This window comes from Centrocercus urophasianus, unplaced genomic scaffold (assembly GCF_019232065.1).
Source record: "Centrocercus urophasianus isolate 14NV4802_14NV808 unplaced genomic scaffold, USGS_Curo_1.0 seq_20, whole genome shotgun sequence".
NCBI lineage: Eukaryota > Metazoa > Chordata > Aves > Galliformes > Phasianidae > Centrocercus > Centrocercus urophasianus.
Genome location: NW_024884756.1, coordinates 5,498,920 through 5,522,656, shown reverse-complemented (window position 1 = coordinate 5,522,656; position 23,737 = coordinate 5,498,920). Strand labels below are relative to the sequence as shown.

General features: G+C 39.5%; 1 protein-coding gene across 1 annotated transcript in view; it reads right to left on the bottom strand.

The window, feature by feature from the left end:
- ZNF804A (zinc finger protein 804A) overlaps positions 1 to 23,737 on the bottom strand; it is a 129,575-nt gene that overhangs the window by 20,771 nt on the left and 85,067 nt on the right. Inside the window, exon 2 of the mRNA XM_042822486.1 lies at positions 8,271 to 8,414. Within this exon, the coding sequence (XP_042678420.1) occupies positions 8,271 to 8,414 (144 nt within the window). The remainder of the gene's footprint in view (positions 1 to 8,270; positions 8,415 to 23,737) is intronic.

Genomic DNA, 23,737 nt, shown 5'->3' with positions numbered 1-23,737 from the left:
AAGCATTAAAAACTGTTTCTTTTATCATTTAATAGATTTTTGTCATTTCTCTGACTTCCAGTGACAGAAAAGTGAATGCAGGTTACATAGAGCTAACTTTCTGCATGAACTCTTGGTACTGTTAACATGTCAAGATGACAGCAGCATGAGAGAAGCAGGAAGCTGGGCATTCAAAAGTAGCAGCATTAATAATGAATGAGCTTGAATTAATATTATTCATTATTTATATTATGGTGTACCATGGGTTTCAGTCAGTTCTAATTTAAGAAAAGATGCAACATGCTGTTGTTTCCTTCAAGGAAAGAGAAGGATGCCTGCAAGAGAGGCACAGACACAAAGCCTGGCTGTATTTACGTTGCCTTCAGCAGACAGAATGTCTTAAAATAAAGAAACAAAAATAATTCAGCCAAAAGACAGTAGCGCTTTCTATAACCTGATCTCAAACCACAACTCTTCTGCCACATACAGAGTCTTTGGAAGGAAATAAAAGGTTCTTTGCAGAATAATTGAGGTTTGTCACAAGGATGCTTGTCATGAGCAGGCATAGATGAAAGCCTAGCGAGAAACTAGGGGCTATTTCTCAAATAACAGCATATGGTATCCTTGAAATGAAGGAAGAGGCTGGGCTGAATTCAAAGCAGGACTGATAGGAGGAGCACACTTCTAATTTCCTTTTCCACCAACTCTTGAAACTTCCTTAAACAAGGGCTGCTGTCTGCTCTGTCTGTCTGCTCAGGAGCAGCCGCAGTGCTGTTCTCTTAAACCATCCCTTGTTCCAAAATTTTCATGTGCTGTGTGAGGGTGGGGAAAGTTCAACTTAGTGAGTCGTTCAGATCTTTGCTAGACAGTTGAAGTTGTAGCAGTAAGTGAGAAATAAAAAAATTGAGACCTACTAATCGCTGAAGCTCACACAGAACAGGCTCTGCAGTTAGATCGTTCCAAGAAATGGGGAATCACTTCTATGCATGCTGCCTGTCTACTCACATCTCCTTCCAAAAGGCAACACAAATCACAATGTGACCCCACCAGGGGGTCAGATCCACAACTCAAAAAAGAACAAGCTCTTTCTGAAATGAATTGATTTTGCATGGATCAGCAAAGAATGCAATTATTGCTATCAAATTGAGTGTGCCTTGTACTGAAAAGGTTACTCAGTTCTTCCCAGTGAGCTCCCACATGTAAAACACAGGCTGCTAAGCAAAAAACAAAACAAAACGAAACAAAAACCAGAAGTTAATTTCACAAAACCAAGTCATCCTGAGAGGTTGGGATTTAATACATTACTGTCAATGTACATCTGTCTTTCATTTAAGAAAACTTAGAACTTCATCGTAAATAATATTCTTTCCTTGATCTCTGACAACGCAAAACCAGGAACAGCCAAATTATTGTCATGCTTTTCGTTTCTTCCACTTAATCTACATTCTACTTGATTAATTTCAGGACAGCAATGGGATTGCCTTTGGAATTTGAGAAAATTACAGAGAATGTATTCAAGTTGATTGGTTTGAACTTTGCAGCCATAATAACACTTAAATAACTTTGGGAGAGCGATTTTGTTCAAGAATGAATGACAACAAAAAAAGAATATTTTTCTTCCAGATAATTGCTTGGCTGATCTGCAGCCTGACACAACAAAGCGCGTGATAGGAAAGCTCTCATTTGACCTCAAAAACTGTATAAGTCAAGGTTTCAATCATTTCTGTCATCTGGAATATTTTATGCCAAAGTATGCATTACAATATGCAGGGTGCTTCAGGAATCATGTACATAACACTTCCTATTTTCAGGCCTCAATTATTATCTTCATTCTCATCTTCATGCTGAATAGAAAAAAGAATTTTCTTTTGTAACAACACTGGCGAAATAGCAGAAACCTGATAAATACTGATACAGTAAAGCTAAGTTTAAAACTTGCCTTGACTTCAGCTGGTTTACATACAGACCGTTTCATGCACTGATGAAATTCAACTGAATGTTGATGAAGCTCAACTAAAATATACGAGTATGACTTTCAATAACATAGTGAACCACACAACAGCAGAAATGCATGCTGGTGAGACAAATGCACAGAATGCATTGAGTAAATCATATTTCACTGTATCTCCCTCTGTGGTTTCTTTTAGACAAGCTAGATTCCCAGTGCACAGGTTTTACACTATAAAAAAATTAAAGTAACTAAAAGTTCAAAAGCCAACATATGATGGAATCCGAAGCACATCTGGCAGAGACTGCACCAGGACATTTAACAGCGATCTGAGTGACACACCTATGCAGACACACCTGAGGATGACACTTGGGCAATGGGTGGATGAATTATATTTGTGTTTATTTTGCACAGAGATATTCTATCAGTTATTTAACAGCGTAAGGACTGACAGGGATATTGAAAAGGACAGAGGATGCAGTAATTCAAGACAGAAAAAATGAAAGAAATGAGAGTAAACACCAAGTTTCTAAGCTCAGAAGGGGTTACAGCTGAGTAGGGCTAGCTCAGTATTAAGGAAAGGGCTTCTGGTGGAACCACGAGTACCAGCACACGGGCGTTAATATTTTGTTTGTAGACTATCTATGGGACCAGGCAGAGTATATGTTTTTCTGTAGTAATTATGTTTGTTCTAAAACACCTCTTTGGGAAAAATAAGTCAATTGCAGTATAGAATTTTCTTGTAATTAAAAAAAAAAAAAAAAAAAAAGAAGTTGTAATTGTCAACAGTTATTATACTTAAACACATTTTCTTTGGTAGATAAGAAATAGAAGGCTGATTAGAAACCAGACTGAATTCTGCAGTATTGACTGAAGAATACTCTGATCTAAAGTGTCAGTACATGTTTGGAGCTGAAGAGTGCCTACATATTCCCTAACAGTGAAACTTGTTGAGGAGCCGATTCCTAGAATTAAATTTTACGGGTAAAATAAAAACAGGAAGGAAAATAAATCAGCTTTTTCTTTCATTCAGGAAACAGCATAGCAAGTTCCTCCTCAAATAAATTCAGCCATTGCCAGCTAACTCTCAGACATCACCTCCTTAACTTGCAGACAGGCTCCGCCATCCCAGCTGGCACCCAGGCGCTGCCTTGCCCCAGGCACCCAATGCCAGCAGCACAGCCCCGAGGGCACTCACAGCACAGCAGGGCTCTGCAGGAGCAGCTCCCCTCTTAGCCAGTCAGCCACAAGACAGTCCCCTTGGACAGTCCTCTCCGGTGTTATGCTGTGAGTACCTTCTCATACTTCCACACAGCAGCGATTCTCCTTTATGTTCCTATTTCTGGAAAAGGAGGAGGTGTTTTGTGGTTGTGTGTGGGCTCCAAATGCACATGTATCTATAAGAACCACAGCTGAATATCTGTTGGTGTTCCCTTCATACTTAAAAAGAAATGAAAAGATAAGCATCTTTTCCTAAGGAAAAAAAATTCAATCCAGGCAGAAATGAAAAAGTATGTTCTGTGAGTGGGAAATAACATTTAGAAAGAGCCAAATACTCAAGTAAAATCATTTAAATCCTATTTTATGCCTGCTTCACTTTGAGAAAAGATTGCCCATAAAGGCACACAGTGATATCACTGTCTTCTCACCTGAGAGAACAGCTGAACTAAGGGAAGAAACACAAAATTTCTCCATTCCTGGAAGTCTGGCCACGAGAATCCTGACTGTCTGATTCCCAGACTGATGGTTCATTGGGCACGCAGCAGAGAAAGCACACAGCAACGTACTGCACTCACAAGGAAAGGAAAAGATATTGCACTAAGTGCTGCAGGAAAGGGGCTTTGTTCCTCAGCCCCCAGACCAGTGGGTTGGCACCTGGAGATCCATGCCTTCTTCTGTTCCATGTGGGCCCAGCTGGTGATCAAAGAAGGGATTTCTTTCATCACTCGGGGATGTTGATAGCCATGAACACTCCCCCATGACCTTCTTGTCTGCTCTGTTATCTTAAACATCCCCTTCTGGCTGGGCTCAGTGTGCACTACGATCCAAGCAAACGCACTGCTACCGCCAGCAGCAACGAGTTTTGTCACATACATATAACATGCTTGTTTTGCTTGTAAGTAACTCCTAAGAATGTCTCTTGAAGCTGTTAAGGCTTTGTTCTGTACTAGAATAAAGCTCTTTTTTGACACATTGCTCTGGAAGAAGACATCTTCTGGAGAATCATTGTTTCTGTGCTTCTAAGATGGTATATAATGTGTTGTCTTAGTCTGATCCAAATAGCTTCAGTGCAACTCAGCCTGCAAAGAGCAGCCTCGACAAAGCAACTTAAAATACTACTGCCTCCCAGTAAACATCTTTCTTTTCAGCAGCTGAGGGGACTGAGCTGCTGCAATCCATGTTTTCTCCTATTTAAATTACGTTCCTCCTAACCCAACACAAACAGATGGGAACGCTGGCCAACTAAGGGGCAGGAAAGCCCTATTTCTGTCAGGTACTTCCGTTTTTTGAAGTTACAGAGAATAAAGAGCAGCGAGGCATATTAAGATCACTCTTTACCAGGACACCGCTTCCACTGCCAACCATCCACCCGCCCCATTTCCTCTGGTCCCCATGAGCACTCCAAGAACTAAGACATTCTTTCAAGCAGCTTTTGTTTGGGATTTTCTATCTGAAATTTCCATATAATTAAAGAGAGCTACACGTGTTGCATAGGCAAACGGAACATCTATTGTGAGGATCATGCACTCAAGATGATCAAAGGTCAGATTTCTGATGGGCTGCAGATTAACGTCCTCCGATCTTCTTGGCATTAACCTCTAAAACTGTGCAAAGAAGAAAAACGAGTAAAGAAAGATGTACACTGTGCTGAGATACAAAACAGTGGTGTCTAGTAATTTAGTCTTGCTCTATAATTTCTACTTTAGTACCTCCATAAAATTTTAAATACATTTTTAGAGCGAGAAGATCATTTTCATACAGGGAGAGAGTTTGCAACACGACCTCTGATTCTGTGGGAAAAGTTTCCTGCTAAAAATTTACTTAACTGATTGTATTTGCATACGTAGATGCAAACACATCGGGACTCTTTCAGAGCAGCATTTTTGTTCTGATACACAGAAAAACAGTGCGGGGAGAGGAAAGTACATCAAACCCGGGTGTGCTGCCATGATATTAGGTGATAAATCAGGTCTGGGATGGAGAGGAAGACTTTCACATTCAAGAATAAAAGCACTTTGTTCTGGCTGCAACAAGCCTCTTGAGGAATGATGGATGCAGGAAACCCAGCTGTGTGATCCGCCGACAGGACAAAACAACTCACCGCCTCCGAAGGGCTACGAAAAGACGAAGGTCATTCACAGCTTTACACTCACTGCTCTGCCACGTTTATCAAAACAGAAGCATTTCAAGAAGCATGGGCAGCATTTTTTTCCTATCCTGTGTGAATACAGCACTTCAGAAAGCTCTTTGTATGCTTCCAAATGCTTAAGAAAATGCATAAAATCATACAGATGCTTTTGAGTCCTCAGATGGGTCTCAAAACTGCAATCCATTATTTTAGATCACCATTATCAAATAGGAATTCTCTCATTAGTACACTGGATAATACAGGTTCAGCCTTTGTCACATTTCTATCCAAATTGGGCCCAGAGCAATATAAAGACACCTATATTCAATTTTATTTTCTTTTGGTCCAGGCTTTCAAAGCAAACAGAGGAGTTCATTCTTCTTCATTACCACTTTTCAAGTTGCTTTTCCAGGAGTATTTCTTAAAGGCTGGAGATATTAGTCTCTCAACCATACTGTCAAATCTAAGACCAAGAAAGCACTGAAAGAGGGAAGGAGGCATGTGCAGAACCCTACATATTGGTCTGAACTCCTCCAGCTTCTAGGCAATAAAATTAATTTTGCCCTATCCTTTATTTCTGGTCTGGTTGGATGGATCTATCCATCCAAGTGCAGAAGCACTTGGTGTGCAGAAGCGATATTAGACAACAAATCAAAGCACAAGCAATTCCTGGCAGCATGGGGGTTCCCAATCCAAAAGGCAATTTTACAGTTTATTATTAAGTTTTGTATTTTAATCCTGGTTATTTACTGTGCTAGAAATCTGTGAATTTTTAGAAAATAAGGATACTAAAATTGAGATACAGATGTGATGAACACTTTCTCTGAGGAACTACTGCATGGCTGACATGCGTGACAACAGAATGCTTGGTTAGGATTAAATAAGGCTTTTCAGAAGGGCTGGGATGAAATCAGGTGGACAGAGGTTTCAGCCACTTGATTATATGAGGGACACTGTGCTGGGAGCAGAAAAACAGAACTGACTGCACGTTACAGTTATTCTGGGAGCACAGGAAACTTTCATTTTTTTAATAAGCGCTTCCCCCTACCTGCTCACTATTAGTAGAAATGTGTGACTGAATGGGAAAGTTAGAGAAAAGCAAGAGGCAAAACCCAGATCATCTGTTCATCTCCCACAGTAAACTGTTGGAAAACTTCTGCCACTGAGTTAGGAATGTCCACAGCAAAATCAGAGTATCCTTACAGCAGCATCTGCAAATGGCTCTAGCAAAATGAGGTTGCTCACAAATGGAGACTTGGTGTTAAACCCTTGAAAATCAGAGAGGCCACACTGCAGCCATTTGCTGCCTGCCTCCTTTTTCACTGAAATACAGGAAGAGGAAAGACTAGCTTTTGTAACAGCAATCAAAGCCACAAAAGAAAATGCTCCTGAAGGGTTAAACCCGACTTAACATCTTAACTCAGGAATCGATAGCCTTATTTTCTAACAGTATTACAGAAAATGTTCTCTTTGTCCAAACAAGCACCCATACAACTTGTCCTGCTGGAGAAGTGGCCACCTTTGTCTGATTTCCCACCAAAAAGAGGGGAGTTGTGATTATCTGACATAGGAAGAGGATGGTTTACTGAATTTCACCAGCTAAGATGACACATGCAAACACTGACACCCCAAGACACCACTCAAAAGGTACAGGAACTGCCACACTCCCCCAAATGCTGCTGCTGCAGTGCCAGCAACTCCTGTCTAAAGCAATTAAAAAGAGAAGCAGCTGTGTGAAACACTGAAGTAATACCTGACCTCAAAGTACATTTTCATCAATACTGAATAGGTAGAGGAGCAATTACTGCAATCTTCAGGTTCTCATTATTTGAAAGTGTTTCAGAGTAGCCTGAAATTCCTGAGAGAGTTCACGTGGGGAAGAGTCTGCCCATCACTTTTTCCCCTGCCTTCCATAAATGAGGTGACATTGTGTGATGGTGCCTGAAGGACCAGTTCCAGCTGTATTTAAAGTCAAAATATTTACAACTCATAATAAGCATCTCCAGGATGCAATGAAGTTACCTACTAATTTCTAATACAGCTTTCCCTCCAGTTTCTCATACATTCCTATAGCTGATGAGGTCTGCAGCTTTGTAGTTCTCAACAATGAATCTAAAACTCACAAAATCTAAAGCTGATAGCATCTGAAAGAAACTGCAGGAGATTCAATTAGAATGAAAAGCAATCGATTCTTATCCAGAACCTTATGGCTGCACCAGATAAAAACAAAGATAAAGGATAATTACCAGCTAATTGGACTAAGTGGAAACTTCCTGTATGGTTGTACCATTACGTATCCTTTTGGCAACATCAACCAGTACATTGCTGACCACTCTGCAGACCATGAGGCTGCAGTGGCATGCTGCTGCCTTGTGAGACAACTGCATTGCCTCTTCCTTTTATGTTACAAAAGCAGGATACAGGACTTGGAGGTGCAGTGACAAAATGTGGCAGTAAAACTGTAAATTCCAATGTTTAACACCTAACACACATTTCACTGCGGACCGAGCCAGAAACTTTTCATTACGAAGGCTTTTTAAACTCAGCACGTTTAAGGAAAATTATAGCTCATTTCACACAGATGCAGCTCTGAAAAGAAAGTTTACCAAAAAATATGCCAAGCTTCGTATCCACACCTGTTCCAACACAAATGCTTCCCTGTAATCTCCTAAATATACCACTGTACTTACTGACATGCAAAATTAAACTGAGGACAAGTGAATTCTACATTTACTTTTTTTGTGTGTGTGTCATTTCTTGTTCCTTTTTACCATTTAACTGTTTGCATTTCCTTTAGAGAATTCCCCACTCCTTATGTTTCAGAATTTGTGGCTGTGAAACACTTACAATTTGTTCCTATGAAAACTGCCTGCTTTTTTCCAGAATCTGAAATCTGATGACTGTGATTTTCAAGCCATCCCGAAGGACACTGAAACCAAAAATGTCAACATTCTTGCTGCAACAAAGTTTAAACAGTGAGAAGATTCCTCTTACCTGCTTGTGAGCGTGATCGTACGAGTTAATGTGATTGTCAAACTCCTGGTGTTTATAGTACTGCTTGTCACAGAGAGCACAGTAGAAGTTGGCTTTCAGATCTTCCAGGGCTTTTGCTATCGTGTTTTTCTTTTCAGCATAATCCTGGGGGGGAATGGAAAAGCAATTTTAGTATATTCCTCTGATGCTGCGAATGGATTTTGTGCTTTGCAGTTAATCATATTTGTAAACATTTACACACTTCCATAACTAAAAGCCTTCGCATATTTGCTGTGTTACATTGCACATATTTACTGTATCTGCTGAGAGGCTCAGGATTTGCACACTTCAATTTGCTATTCAGTTGCCTGCTCCCCTCAGGGCTCTGTCAGACATTAGACTACAGATGGATTTCCTCAGGTCCTTTCCAAATACAAATATTTATCGTGCTGAAGGTTATTTTCCAGTTAGTTTCTACCAAAGACTCGCTGTTCAGATGACCTGGGAGGTGACATGCCTAAGCAGAATGATCACAAAGACACAAACTCCAATAATTGAGTTAGCAGACTTTCACAATGAAGTGTGCTTCTTAAAAAAGGAAATGAAAAACCTCAACTGTGTCTCTCTGAGCACAGAAACACATGAGAACATGATGAGTTCTTTCGTAGCTGAGAGTTAATGAATATCTTCCAAAGCTCTGTCATCCAGCATTAGAAAGAAAGACCCACATCTCCATTTACCATACTTTAGCAAAAGCATTTAAAACAACCTTGCTTATTACTTATGAACATGTACTATACAAGCAATATTTTTCCTTTCCTGAATGCATTGATGACAACATGGCAAGTTCTGAAAGAGCATGGAAATGGTCTGTCATCTCAAATTAGTTGAGCACCAGTTACACATTAAACATGTCGAATTCAGTGAAAAGCCTCCTGCTTTTCTGCTTTTGACAAGTCTTAGAACTGCATGCTGAAGCCCCAACTGCAGCTAACACTGTAAAATATAAATATTTTACACTTTGAAATACATCTGTGTTGTATGGAAACCTATCCTGGAGACTCTGCCATTAGTTTTTAGTAATAGCAACACGAAACTGTAGGTTTTGAATCACTTCAAGCATTACTAAGATGCCTGCATTAAAGAAAGCAGTAGAGAAAACATATCAAAAGCCTCAAAGGGCAGAGACTCCCTTGATACAACTCAAAAGTACTTCTCACAATCTGCAACGGGACCCTATGTATACTTTTACTGGTTTTTAGAACACAACAAAGGAGAAAACTGTGGCTTCGGGGGATCATAGTGCCTATGATACTTGAAAATTAAAACAAAAAATATGATGGATTCTAAGAGTAGAGAAATAAACAATCATTTCTCTCGTACAAAGATCTCACAACATGTTCTCAAGTGGAATTCTGCAAGTCATACTGATGTAGGGCAGTAACTTAAATAAAATTATTTAATATTGTTGGTGTTCCTCTTGAAATAAAGCACCATTTTTGAAACGCTTATACAGCAGAACATAAGCTGAATGGGATCTGTGCAATTGTAGCTGATATGCACAATGGACCCCAAATGGAGCACAGACATGAGAAACCTGTGAAAGTTGTACTGCAAAATAATAAAATCTCATTGTACCTGGAGTTCTTTGATGGGGAGGGCTCATTTTATATTTCAGTATCATCTAAAATAGATGCAAGTAAACACAGAGAAGAAACAACAGCAGAGTTTGATCGTGGACACAGGAGAAGAAAAGACAGGGTTTCTTTATGACAAGATTTGTACTTTCAAAGCCAATAAATAGTGGATGTCAGGAATACACAAATGACTGTACTGGATCAGATCAACTTCTTGAACCTAGTAAAGTCTTGTGTATAAGAAAGGTAAAGTGACCTTTAACTGAAGACTACTCTATTCTTCACTTTGCTTAGAAGCCCAACAGACATTCTATTTATTCTCATATTGGAAGAGGTCACGAACATCCATTTTATAATTCCTGTTGTCTGGGTCATTCATAATTGTATACACCGTATCACAACATCTCTGTCTGAACAAAACTCTTCTGCAGTATTCAGTCATCCCTCAGGCCCAGGTCATGCATTGCCTGCCCTGTCCTTTTCACAGCTTCCAAAGCCTTTCCAGCTGTACTCTCCTCTCCAACTCTTTTTATCACCTGTATCATCGGCTGCTGTACAGTATTTGGTTGGCAGGAGAAGTTTCTATTCAACTGCTTACCTTCACTTGATTTGCTGAACAACATGAAGTAAACGGGATACATACAAAGACAGCATGTACTGCCTAGAAGAATGGCTTAAACACTGGCAGAAGACAACAAGAGGATCCAGATGAACACCAGCGCAATCACTAGTTGCTACAGGAGAACCTCACTGGTGAAATACACTCTTTGTGATCTAAACATAGGCAAAAAGAATCACTGATTGTGGACGGGGGAATCAATCTGAAACAAAGTACTATTGTGACAAATAATTGCTAAAGAAATACTAACAGTGGTTATTTTTCCAAAATTTTGCCTTGCATTTGAAGCAATCATGAAACACGAAGTGCTCTCTTCACATTATCCCCTATGACTACCAGATGAAAATTACATATTTTATTCCAACCTGCAGGAAACAATACTGAACCACCACTCCAAACACCTGGGTTGACTTTTTTTGAGGTTCATGTTTCAAAGGATGAAGGGGGAATGGAAAAAGGAGAATGCAGACAGATTCTCTGCTTGTTAAACCATTTGTATTGACTTGGAAAGGAGCACTTCCTTGGAAGAGGAGGCTTTTGCTAGCGCTATGAATTTCAATGAGAGACAGCTGCCCAAAAACTGACAGTAAGAGATGACAGTCCCTGGACCTTGATAGCAGCAGGCTATGGATTGCAGATGGAAATGACAGCAACTAGCTGGAAAGGAACATGCCAGAAGTAAAGCAGTGGCCAAAAGCATTTAAAATGGCTAACTATTACCGGGCTTAGTCTCAATTCCTTCCAAAAAAATTTGCAAGCCATACTGGAAGTTTTAAAAAGAACACTGAATTATGATTCATCTCGGTTGTGGAACTCAGAACTGAGTGTCACTGAGTTTCATTATTTTTTTCCTGAAAGGCTTATTATCTGAAAGCCTGTGGCTATAATTCACTGGAGCCATCTTTCATAATTGATATGAAAGATCTCTAATAAGTGCTCACATCTCTCAGCTGGCTTTATTTCTCTAAATCCATCTTCTCCACTCTCCAAATCCTTAAGCCTTAAGTGCAAATGCTGCTGCAAGCATCTGACAAATGGTGCAAAGAGCAGGCTCCATCTGCAGAGGTGTCGCCTGCAACAGCAGGATGGGACCTTCTGCTGCCATTGCACGGACAGGAAGAAAGGCGGAAAGTAACACAAGTATTTATTGCTTCCCATGGATAACTTCAGGAAGTTGACAGGATTCCTTGCTCTGGAGGATGTTTTTATGTAGTGCTACATACATTTAAGTCTCCTATGTCTACAGTCTGTAGAAAGGTTAAGCAGGAAAAACTGTAAGAATGTGAAATTATAAAACCCCACCTACACCGCTCTGATTGCCACAGTGAATATTCTTACCTCACAAGAAATGTGAGCATGCTCTACTGCAGCAAGCCATTTCACATTTACTGTAGACATAAAAGGGTCAGGCAGGCAGGCACTGCAAAGTAAAATGTATTACAGAAACAACCCCCTTCTTCCAGAGTATTTACTGGTACAGTCCTCCCAGGGAGGATCAGGCTGCTCTAGTCTGAACTTCTGGATTTGACCACATTAGACCTGACTGATGTTCTACAGCATGCATGCTTCACAAAAAAAAGAAAAAAAAAAAAAATATATATATATATATATATGTTTGTAAAGCATTTTTTTTTTCTTTCCCAGTGCCAAAAAAATAAAGGCAAAATCATATTTTGAGCATTGTAAAAAAAAATCCAACTTGTTCTCTTGCTCTAGTGAAACTATTCTATATAGTTGTTGTATCTTCAGAGTCTGCTTAAAAACATGCTGTTACCACCCTTCTCTCCACCCCTCCACCCCAACAAAAAGAAAGGAAAATGAAAAATGAATCAAGGGAAAAAAAGATGTAGCTTAAAAGCAGACACTTCTATAGCCATTTCACTGCAATATCTATGGACGCAAGTAATGATGCCTTCATTTCTGGTTTATTTGCTAGGTGCTATGAAGATAGTGAGAAGGGCAGATTTCATTGAATAAAAGGTACGATTTACTAACATCTCTGCTATCAATCTCAGTATTTCTAAGCACGTATCATTTGTTTTAATATTTTCTTATATCACATTCTTTTCCCTCATGTGAACAGTCCATACATCATCCACTGAACTGGAAGGAATAAATAAAAAATAGAATGCATTCATAATATTAATGCGCTCTAGCACCAAACCTAATTATTTATAAGGTTCCTGGCCTTATGAAGGCAGAAAGACCAAAGCAGAAAGATTAGATACATTGATCAAATTCCTCATTGATCTCAGCAAATTCGTATCGTGCAGCGAGCTTCCATTTCATTCTGAGCTGAAAAGGAGACCGGCAGGGACAACAGTGACAATTCTGTCACATCTTCCCTGTTACCTTACTTCAAACTTTCCTGTTAGCTGTGAGATGTGATAGCAACCCACAGCTCTCACGGGGCCATGAACATCAGATTGCTATTTGGTTGATTTTTTGATCCCACCTGCCACGCTCCTTCCAGGCAAAGGAGTTTCCAAGGGCAGCGACCGCACTGCTTCACTGCTTTGCTGCACCAGGTGATTACGGGGCTGAGGAAGAAATAGTTACCCTGAAGACCCCTACATAAATTGAACATCACAGGTTGAAAAAATAGAAGTAAAAAGAAAAAAGCACTCTGCCTTTGTTCTCTCTTCACGATGACCTGCAGACATGGGGCTCCAAACAGAACAGGTCCCACATACAAGGAGCCGCTCAGCTGCTGGGTACACATGAAAATGCTACTGAGGACATGCAAATACTTTTGCATACGTATTCTCAGCTTTATGACAGAATTTCACATTTAGGCACACATTTTGGTATCAGGACAAATAACATAGTGAAATCAGAAGGAAATAGCTCACTGATTCCAGTCAGAGCTGCTGGTTTCCTAACGCCACCCTCACTTTTTTGAAACAGCACATTTCTCACCACCCATACTCATTTGAATGGATGAACTCTGCCCCTGCTCCACATGGAGAGAGATGGATGGGCACAGGGACAGAGCTGGGCCCACTGGAACCCAACGCATCGCAGAGTAGTGTCCTGCAATGATAGGATTGAATTAACTGTAAAGGAAGCTAATGATGAGACAGTAATTTGTTATCAGATTTGTCTGTCTCATTAACTTCCTTAAAGCACTTTCAACTGTATAATTACTTTTAACTGGAACTCATAAAATCACTTAATTAGTTTTTTTGCCATTAAAACTAACTCTTGTGTGTATATCTGTAGGATTATTTATTCTAGCGATTTGAAAACTATTTCCAGGCAGAGCACTCACTTAAAAGTTGACAATGTCGGATGCACATTTTTGCTTGGATACTCATATTAAGAAGGGGGCTTTTCACCAATGTTTTGTGAGAAGTCTAACGTGGGCCTGCTTATAATGAAGAAAAACTTATCTACCCCAACACCACCACTCATTTCAATCCGTGCAAGATGGAATAGAAGAATGTCTTGCTGTAGAAAAGAAATGTTTAATAGCAGAAGACAAAAAGGTTTACTCAGATGTGTATTAAACTTAGATACGTATAAAACTTTTTTTTTTTTTTTTTCTCACTGGATGTTTACCATTGCCAAATGACAAGCAGGAGAAGCCTTTACTGGTCTGCCTGAAATAGTCCAGTCATATGCTTCCACTAGAAAACAATTCTGATTTAAAGAAAACTTGCAGTTGATATTCAGCATTTCATTTCCTTCTAGCAGGCATCTAAAGATGTTCATACCTCCTCAGTGTAATTTCCTTGACACAGAAGTGTCGAATATAATTACACTCTTTGGAAAATCAAGCTCTTACATCTGACCCTTACAGCACCACCCTAAACAAAACAAAGAGTCTTTTAAACCCTGCAGAACTCATAACCCTGAAGCAGACCACAAACCACTCCTGAACCCAAATGCCACACTGGAACATATCTCAGTTTTTATGCCCAGCAGCCTTCCAAGAGGTCCAGGGGCGCTGGATTCGATGATCTCTGGAGGTCCCTTCCAGCTCCTACAATTCTGTGATTCTGTGAAAGGGGGCTTGAGGATTGATTTCATCTCAAGATAACCCACTGCCAATTGACTGGTAGCTATTCATTTGTGTTAGAAGCTCTGTAGAGCTTGTCAAGCTCTACAGACTTGTTTGTGCAGTTAGTTTTTGGCCTGGTAAAATTGCCAATTTAGTTGGCTGAGGCACTGGGGAGCAACAAAATTGGACACCACCTGTAATATATTTAACTTTGACTATGGCATTGTACTGTGGGGCGACTCACTCACTGAGCCCTGTGCACTTGTACGTTCGGATCAGATGTCTCAATTTCAGTTTCCCTGGCTCTGGCTGTTGATCGTAACAACTCTTTTTCTACAGAGATTTTTATTATGATCGCCAATACCGATTTCTTGCCTAAGTTTCCAAAACTTTATTCTTCCTGTATTTTCTCTTTTCTGTTTCAGCTTATATTATTAAAACCTTTTTTTGTGTGTGTGTGTGGGACAAAAAAGAAAAGCAAATGGGAGTAGAATCATACTTTGAACTGAAATTAATACATTCCCTTCCAATTTTCTTCCTCTCCAGAACACAACCGCTCCACAATAGGTTGAAATTGCGAGCCATTCTACTTCCATATCAATAACCCAGTTACTTAAATATACATCAATACCTCAAAACCCAGGAACACTGCATGTTTGCCCCATCAAGGAAGCTGTACGCTGCATTTTAAGATGAGCAGGTGCGCTGAGTTTTCACAGTTGATGCATTTGCTCCGAGCAGTGCCTACTGTAGAAAACACTCATGAAAAGTTTTCTTTACAGACCTTCATGCCGATTCCATTTTACTGTGACTTTCCAGACCATTAAACCTTCTCATGCAAATTTCCTATCTTTTTATAGCTCCAGGGACCCATCACTGCTAGCCTTCCTTCATGTGCTTTGAAATGATACGCCACAAGCACTTAAATATCTGGCCATTGAAGAGGTATCTGAGAGAGGCTAAGGTCTGAAACGCTTCTGGTTTGTGTGCCTCTGCCCAAGAAGTCTGATTCACTGATGGAAAACACTTCAGATGCCAACAAGAATAACGCTCCACTTCTCCCTGTTACCATAACCCACTGCAGAGTCATTAAATGGAATTCATCCTACAGGGCTTGACCAGAGTACTTTTTTACGAGAAACACAAGGAATTACACTGCTTGGCTTCTTCAGTTGATTAATTACGAACAGGCACAAGGGTAAGTTTACAATTGTTTTCAAAAAAATCATTCTGTTACCATTGTCAGAAAAAATGGGGGAAAAAAATGGAAAATATTACTACTTCTGGCATCTTTCAATAAACCCAGTCTCTCCACCACACAGGAATTCCTTTTTTGCACAGTATTTTCTGGCCAAGAGCCCGATAGAATTCCTCAGCAGGTTTGAAGCCCATAGAAACAGTCAGTCCTAAATGAGAAATAGACTTAAATTTAAATTTTTCCTAGGGGTGGAGGGGGAGAGGAAGGAAAAAGCCTTGCATCACCCATGGATGCAACTGTGCTTAGAGATGTGCAGAGAAAATAAGGTGCATCCACAACATCATCAGGCTTCCTCAAAAAAAAGTAATAATTCAAAAAAAAATCAGTAGGATGATGTAGGTTAAAAATACTTCAGGGCAGGGGTGGAAGAAAGCAATCTCTATATATTCATACATATATATAGATATATAGGTAGATAACTAGATAATTAATTCCTTCATATATATACAATTAAAACATTAATGACTTTATATCCGATTTTAGGTTTCCATCAAACTACGGGTGCAAAGCTCTTCACTTAATCCTCATGAAGGAGAAGTTACCTGGAGGACCAAGGATCCTACGCAAGCAGAAAAAAAGATCAGAAGGGAGAGACAAATGGTGGCATAAGGTGCTAGACGGAAACAGAGAGATTCCAGCATTAGCAGTAGGCTCAATGAATTCAGTAAAGGAAACAGATTTCTTGTGTATGACTACTCTCTGGTGTGTGTGTGTGTGTGTGTGTATGTGTGTGTGCTTTTTGTTTTCAAAGGCTTCATTTTCTTGGATTATTCAGTTCTCATCTAGCCTTAAGCCGTCTCTGCCCAGCCAAAAGTTTTCCTTTTTTAGCTGAAAGAAGCTCCAGCTGCCTTGAGGGAATAAACAAAAAAGAAATGCTCAGTGTCATGGAAACTGCATGTTGCACAACACTTTTTTTTTTAGCTGGAAGAATCATGGAGACCTAAGTGACATTAGCATTTCTGAACACGCTCATCATTTGTGTTAAAAAGCAACAACAGCTGCAATATTGCTGATAATAGTAGACAGATTAGCAGCATTCCAGCTTATCTATGGTTGATAATACACTGCAGTAAGTCTGATTTCGTCTGGGCCTGAGTTTCAACTGTGGATTCTCCACAAATCATGCTGAGGTCTTTTCCTCTTCCAAAGCATTTATTAGATCCTCTAGTACTGAAAAAGTATTTCAAACTTAAAGACACTGAGATCTCAGATTCTTTGCAAAATCGGATGGAAATGGGTTTTCTACTTCATGTTTACACGCTTGCACATGTACACACAAAGATATGGCAGCATAAACCTAACTTCAGAAATCAGATTCAAAGATGCTACTCAGTAGCTAAAATGATCCACCATCCTGCTGAATTCCTGTAACAGAAAGGGATCCAGGAAGACATCAGGCCCTGCTCAGTCTTACAAAGAGAAATCTCCAATGGATCTGATCCACACGGAACAGTAAAATCTCAAATCTGGGCGGTCTTAGTGCTGACCTTTCCAGGAAGAACTGTGAGGACCAGGTGATCTTCAGAGGTCTCTCCCAGTTCCTCCAGCTCACCACAGGGTTATCACCAGGCAAAGACTACATACCAATGCCTTGTTGCCTCTAACTGTGCTAATAATTATGAGGAATTTCCCTTTTATTGTTGCAGGATGGGCATCAAATAAAAATACAATCATTTTGCCAAACCAAGCTCCATCCTATGGTAAAAACCTTGTTGAAGTCAGACAAAAGCCTTTTAACCATATTCAGCCACTCCAGCCAACACATTTGTTTCCTACAGACAGGGGCACAGCAAAGGATGCTCAAACGGGAGTTCTGTGCCTGGATGTTGCCAAAAGATGCTAAAGAAAGGAAAATGTTTTATGTTTTTTCCTTCCAATTTCATCACTAACAATGTTGCTAAATCTTTATGCATATTTTTAATGGTTTGCTTCATTTGAAGAGTTGCTTTATCAAAGCTTGTGGTATGTTTTAATCCCCTTGCATGTCATCAATTTTACAAACCAAAGCTTATAATTATATGACTTGTGTACAAAACAAAGTGAATGATAACTACATTTATCACAATTAATGCTTTTTCATAAATGGCTTCTCAGCTGGTTTTGTCTATGGAACCACATTACATCAAGTAACAGCAACATTCCTACATACGATAAGACTGCACTGACAGAGCCCAAGAGCTCACCCAGTTCTCCTAATATAATGCAGCAATTGTGCTGTGATATCTTTAATTTGGTACAAGCAAAATCCTCTTAAGAGCATCTGCTGGAATCCAAAAGGTCAGACATGAAAGTGGCAGAAAATCAATACCGACATCTTCCGTCACCCAGTACAATCTACAGAACTCTTTCTAAGCTTAATTGCTTCTTTCTAATCTATCTAATATTTGGCTGTTCAAGTCCAGCTTACGTAACATTGCAAAAATACAGAAGGAAAAGGGGATTTTTTTCAGCACTAAAAGCCAGAACAAAGCTAGTTCCTGGGTGGGCTTAGTGCAGAAACCATTGTGGTCCAAGCTGCACGCTCATTAAGCGACTGCCCAAAGCCATGGCAAAGTAACTGAGCATACTCCATCAGCTGCACCACTTCTGAGGTGATTTACCCCAACATTTGAGACCTACTGATAACTACTTTCTCCACACCTCTTTCCTGGCAGATTTTTAAGGAAAGTTCCTCTGTTTACATGTTCATAAGGGTTAAATCAAAATGCAGTGAAAAAGAGATGCCATATGCCTTCAGATTCTGCTTTCCTGCCTACTGCATTTTTAATTATGAATAAATACCAGCAACTATCCAGCCACTAATAATCAATACATGCAACATGGAGGAAAACATTAATTTTTCAAGAAGGGAACTTTAATATGAAGCCAAGAAAAGGTCATTCTAATCTAAAACAGATTAGAACGATAATGAATTAAACATCCCTTTAACTCTGATCTGGGAAGTTCACAGGTGCTCTATCTGTTAGCTGCTTTCTCTCATAAAAAGTTCCCTTAACCAAAATAACAGAAGAAAATAAGAGATTTCTGCAGACTGAGAATGACCTTTTCTGTCCTTGAAAAGAAAGTTGAAAGTATAGAAAAAAATCAGCTCTCTGCTGTATCCTGATTTGATTTCGATTCTTTCCAAATCAAGACAAGTTTGACAAGTCTGTCCATTATATTAGTTTTCCCACAGTCTTCATTTTTGAGTTTTCCAAGCACTTTTTTAGGACTGTGACACTCATAATAAAATGGAGTTTCATAAGTCAGTAATCATGCAGGGAAGCAAGGAAAGCAAAGTAATGATGGTGTCTATCACCTTGTTTATTAAATGCAATCATTCAAAGTGTTTTGAAACAACCTATAGCAAACATACAGTCACAGAACAGCTCAGCTTGGAAGGGCCCCTAAAGCATATGCAGCTCCAACCCTCTGCCAGGGGCAGGGCTGCCACCCCCCCAGCTCTGGCTGCCCAGGCCCCCATCTGACCTGACTTTGAACACCACTTTATTCAAGGAAAACGGTTATTTTGGTCAACTCAGTGCAAGTAAAATCTACCTGCATGGAAACACAGCCTCCTTCTCAACCCAAGCCGCCCTTTTACCGGGTATCTCTCCCACACAAACGGAAAGAAGGCACACGTAACACTGCTGGCAGAAAAATCAGAGGACCTTCCTGAGAAATGAGAACTATTCACAGCCCCATAGCACTGCATGAGATGAACAGGCTCTCTATTTTATCTAACATTATTTAAGGCTTATCGAGTAGCCAGAACGGCCACAGGAATCATCAGGCCATCTACAGAGCACTGACAGATCAGACACTCTGAGGAGTTACATTTGATGACACAGGTACCTATTTCCCCATTTTGAAAGCATCTTACAAAAGGAAGAGTCTAAGCCTACTGCTTGGAATAGCTCTTACTGTTACGCCTTCTCTTTAAATGGCAGTTCAGAGGCTTTTAATGTTGACCCCGCACACTTAATTTTAAAAGCAGTGAGAATGGAACAACTTAATAGAAATTCATTGACCTTTTAAAAAGCTTTTCTACAGCGTTTTCCCTCATAAATTGGTGAAGCATTTACTAGCACAAAGCTTTTATTTTTTCCATTAACAAATACGTGTCCCCCTCCATCCTTGATTCTAGTATCTGTACTGATGATATCGTAACTATATGCCACACAAATAAATGTGAAACAAAGCATTCTAAAATTTTATTTTGGAGTGGTAAAGTCCAAGTGAGAAGTAGCAGATAGAACAGCCATTAATTATGCTCTGCTCAACAGTATAAAAGTGAAAGTGCTAATTCTTTTAATGCATATTTAAGCAGCTGTTTGCACCTAAAGGAACCATCCCATAAAATAAAATGGCTACTTCAAATCATGCTAAGAAAATCATTACCAGAAAAATTACAGTAAACTCTGCAAGTAACAAACCAGAAAATCATTATTCTGTTTCATGGTTGCATATGTACATATATAAATACACACAGCACCCAAACAGCACATCCATTGCATTGCAGGGTCTGACCATCAACGGAGTCATGGCTCATCAGATGGAATGCCCACCATCACCACCTAAGACAAGCTGTCATGTCCAGTATCATTAATGGGACTAACAAGCTTCTACCAGTAGTAGGGAGCTAAAACAGTTTTGCCTCACCATCGTTGGTAAGTCAACAACAGATCTCAGTGTGCTGATGCATCAGAACAAGAAAATATTGGTCTTAAACTTTTTTCCCATCCTCTCCACTTTTACTCCATCTTTTGAAATGATGAAACACAGTTCAAAGTAAGTATACTCCCCTGTTCATTCCTCACTTTTAGGAAACAGTACCACAAAGTAATTTTCCTGAAGAACATCACAGAGAATATTTGCTGTCCAAAAAATAAGGCAAATAAATTCCTTTCCTCAGTTTACATACTTCCTTAAGCAGAAAAGGTATGAGGTCTTTTTGGTTTTGTTCCCTAGCTCTGCAACATTAAAGCATTATTTTCCAAAATATCTGATTATGTAACTCTCCACGGTTAGAGCAATGAAGTTTCAGACTTCCAAGTCCTTTTTCTTCTCTAAAGTTGATACACATGTACATGATTAAATCAATATTATCGTGCCTGTGGTATTTCCTTCTCCTATGTACATTAATACGATTTTCAGGCAGGCATGGTGCATGTGACCATACAGGATGCTGGCTCAGGCATCGCACAGCTACAGAAGGCAGAACTGTACTAGCACAGTCCATTTTTCCCAGCAGAATGGAATAGTTCTTAATCCACTGCTGAACATATTGACTCGGTGTGAACAGAGAGGTGACATCAGTATCATCAGTGGGCAGGATCAATGGAAAGCTGAAGAACTCAAACAATTCCATGTAAATACAACAGGAGCACATTAAAGCCAGTGTAAGATCAGATAACGTTGATTTGATTGAATAGCACAGAGGAGAAAATGTGGTGTGCTGTGCTAGCACTTAACTTCATTAACCAATTTAAAACATTGCTTTTCTGATCTGATTATCAACGTAACGGCTTGGAAGTACTGAATTGCAGAAAGAGGTGTATGGCATCTCTTCAGTGCTGTGTAATTAAAAGCAAACATTGATTGCCTGACTGTTGAAGCCAAAATCTCTATCAAATACAACTTTATTGAACAATAAATTCAATTTCAGATTTGCTTCTTGTTTTAAGATCAAACCATTCTGTTACACGCAGAGAATGTACACGGAAAGCATTTACTACATAAGCAGTCATACCCCAGCAACAACAATTTCCATCTTGCAGTTAAACGCCACCCAAAATGTCTCCTCAGGAGACATGCCTCAGGTAGGTCTGCTTGAGCCAGCCTGATGTAAATCAACCTGTCCATGTACCACAAAAGCTATGCTTACATAATAGCCAGCATCTCCAAATAATTCCTTATGGCCTTTCTATGGGTTTTAGTACAAAAACATCACAGTGAAAACAAGGAACATCTTGTAAGTCATTTTTATTTAAAAAGAAACCATCTATACTTACAGACATCACAGGAAAGCAGTTTTATAGATTTCCTTTCAAGTGATGCAGATTAGCATCGTATGAAAGACTCAGCTTCAGACTGGGCTTACTCCAGGTTTATAACACTGAGTTAAATACAGTAACAACAACCTGCTTTCATTGACATCTTCAGAATGAGAACGCTTCTTGGTTTATTTACCATGTGTAAATACCAACACATAAATCTTCAAGAGTATCTAGAAAAATGGTTTCAAATTGACACAGAAGCACATACAGCAGCATTTCTTGAGCTTCCTCTGTTCATGATGCACCCGATCTAACTTATCTTTTTCATCTGATTCAGCTATTTATGTTAAAGGCTGCAAAAAGCCTTTTTCAAAACCAGCAGAGGAGATGCTGCAGGTTTGTATGCTCAAGACATGTTATTTTTTTCAAGAAGGTTTTAAAGGAGCTCCAAGCTAAAGATCTCTTAAAAAACAACAGCAGAAGACAATACATGAATTAAGGTTTGATACTCTGATGAAACCTTCCTGCAAAACAGCCTTTACCCTTCAAACAATCCAAGCACAAAACCCAGTTCCTTCACGGCTGTCTTAATAGGACTTGCACAAAGGCAGACTCAGAGATCACTGATTTGTAATGCAAACCAGCTGAGTGAAGGGAAACTACTGACAGCCCTTTTCCTCTCATTTCACAAACGTTTCTCAAGTCAGCTGAAGGCACTTTCTCCCTGCCTTTGGTATTCAGGTAACAGGAGAGAACTAAGCGCTGTTCTCTCATCTGCTACTTGAGCTGTCTGTAGAGCACGGGCTTCTGTCCACTGGATATTCAAATAGAAGCTTCTCAATAGAAGAGGTTGTACGAAGTTGTAGAAAAAGAGTGCTGATGAACTGCACATACTGGCATAATTTTCTCTAGTATATGATAAATTATTTTCTCCAGATTGATAAAATCTTTAAAACTTCAAAGAAAAACAATAAAAAAAAACAATCCACCTATGAGCAGGATGTGTTGTGTTACAAAGCTTCCATAATAATTCCATTCTCAGCTCTCTCTCTATGAAATTCTATTTAGAAGGTTATATAACATTTATGTTGGCAAAGAAGTTCTAAATCCCATCATCTAACCTAAATAATCAGAAGTCCCAGGTAAAGTTTATTCTTTATAAGTAAACAGACACTACCCCCATTTTCAAGTTCAATTTGTGGCCCATTTTCTAAACATGAAGGAAGTATGTGGAACAAAACATTCCATTTCTAAGGGACTGCTGAACCCTTACATATTGATGGCACCCTGGTCAATAATACTGCCCTGCAAAACGATGCTTACAAAACCTGCAAGCAGGTTAACTCTTCCTACATTTTCGATTTCTAGAGGCAAATTTAAGATCCAACGTGCAGCTCCTCCTGCTGCTAGATATGTGATTGTTACCTATTTGGGAAAATAGCTACAGTTTGGGGAGCTTTAAGATGACATATAAATATAGCAGCAGGCTGCTCTCGAGAAAGAACTGATTTTGTTTCTGTGGTTTTCTGTATAATCTCCCACAGGACTGCAGGAGGCTCGCAATAGTCTATTTTAAAATACATGACTGCGTTGAAATGCTGGTATTTTTCTGAAACAGTTCTCAAAGGGCATTCTGTGATTGCATAAAGGTACTGAATTACTGTATTACTTCATCACCAATATTTCCCTCATAACACTCGTTAACGTAGCTCTATCATAAAACAGTAGATTGAGTCAATTAATGGCAGATCTTCGCAATCCATGCCTCCACAGTTCTCTCAGGTCTGGAAGTTCAGATTATTAGTCATCTGGCTGAAAAGTTAACTCTTTTCCACTTTTTTCCTCTATACCATTTGTGTCCTTTACATCTCAGCTGCTGAGAAGCCAATCGGTTTGATATTATACCACAGCACAGCTAGAAACCGGCACAGCAACCAATTTAGAGCTGCTCATGCTGCTGCTCCGTTCTATTTGATGTGTCTGACCTTGGTAA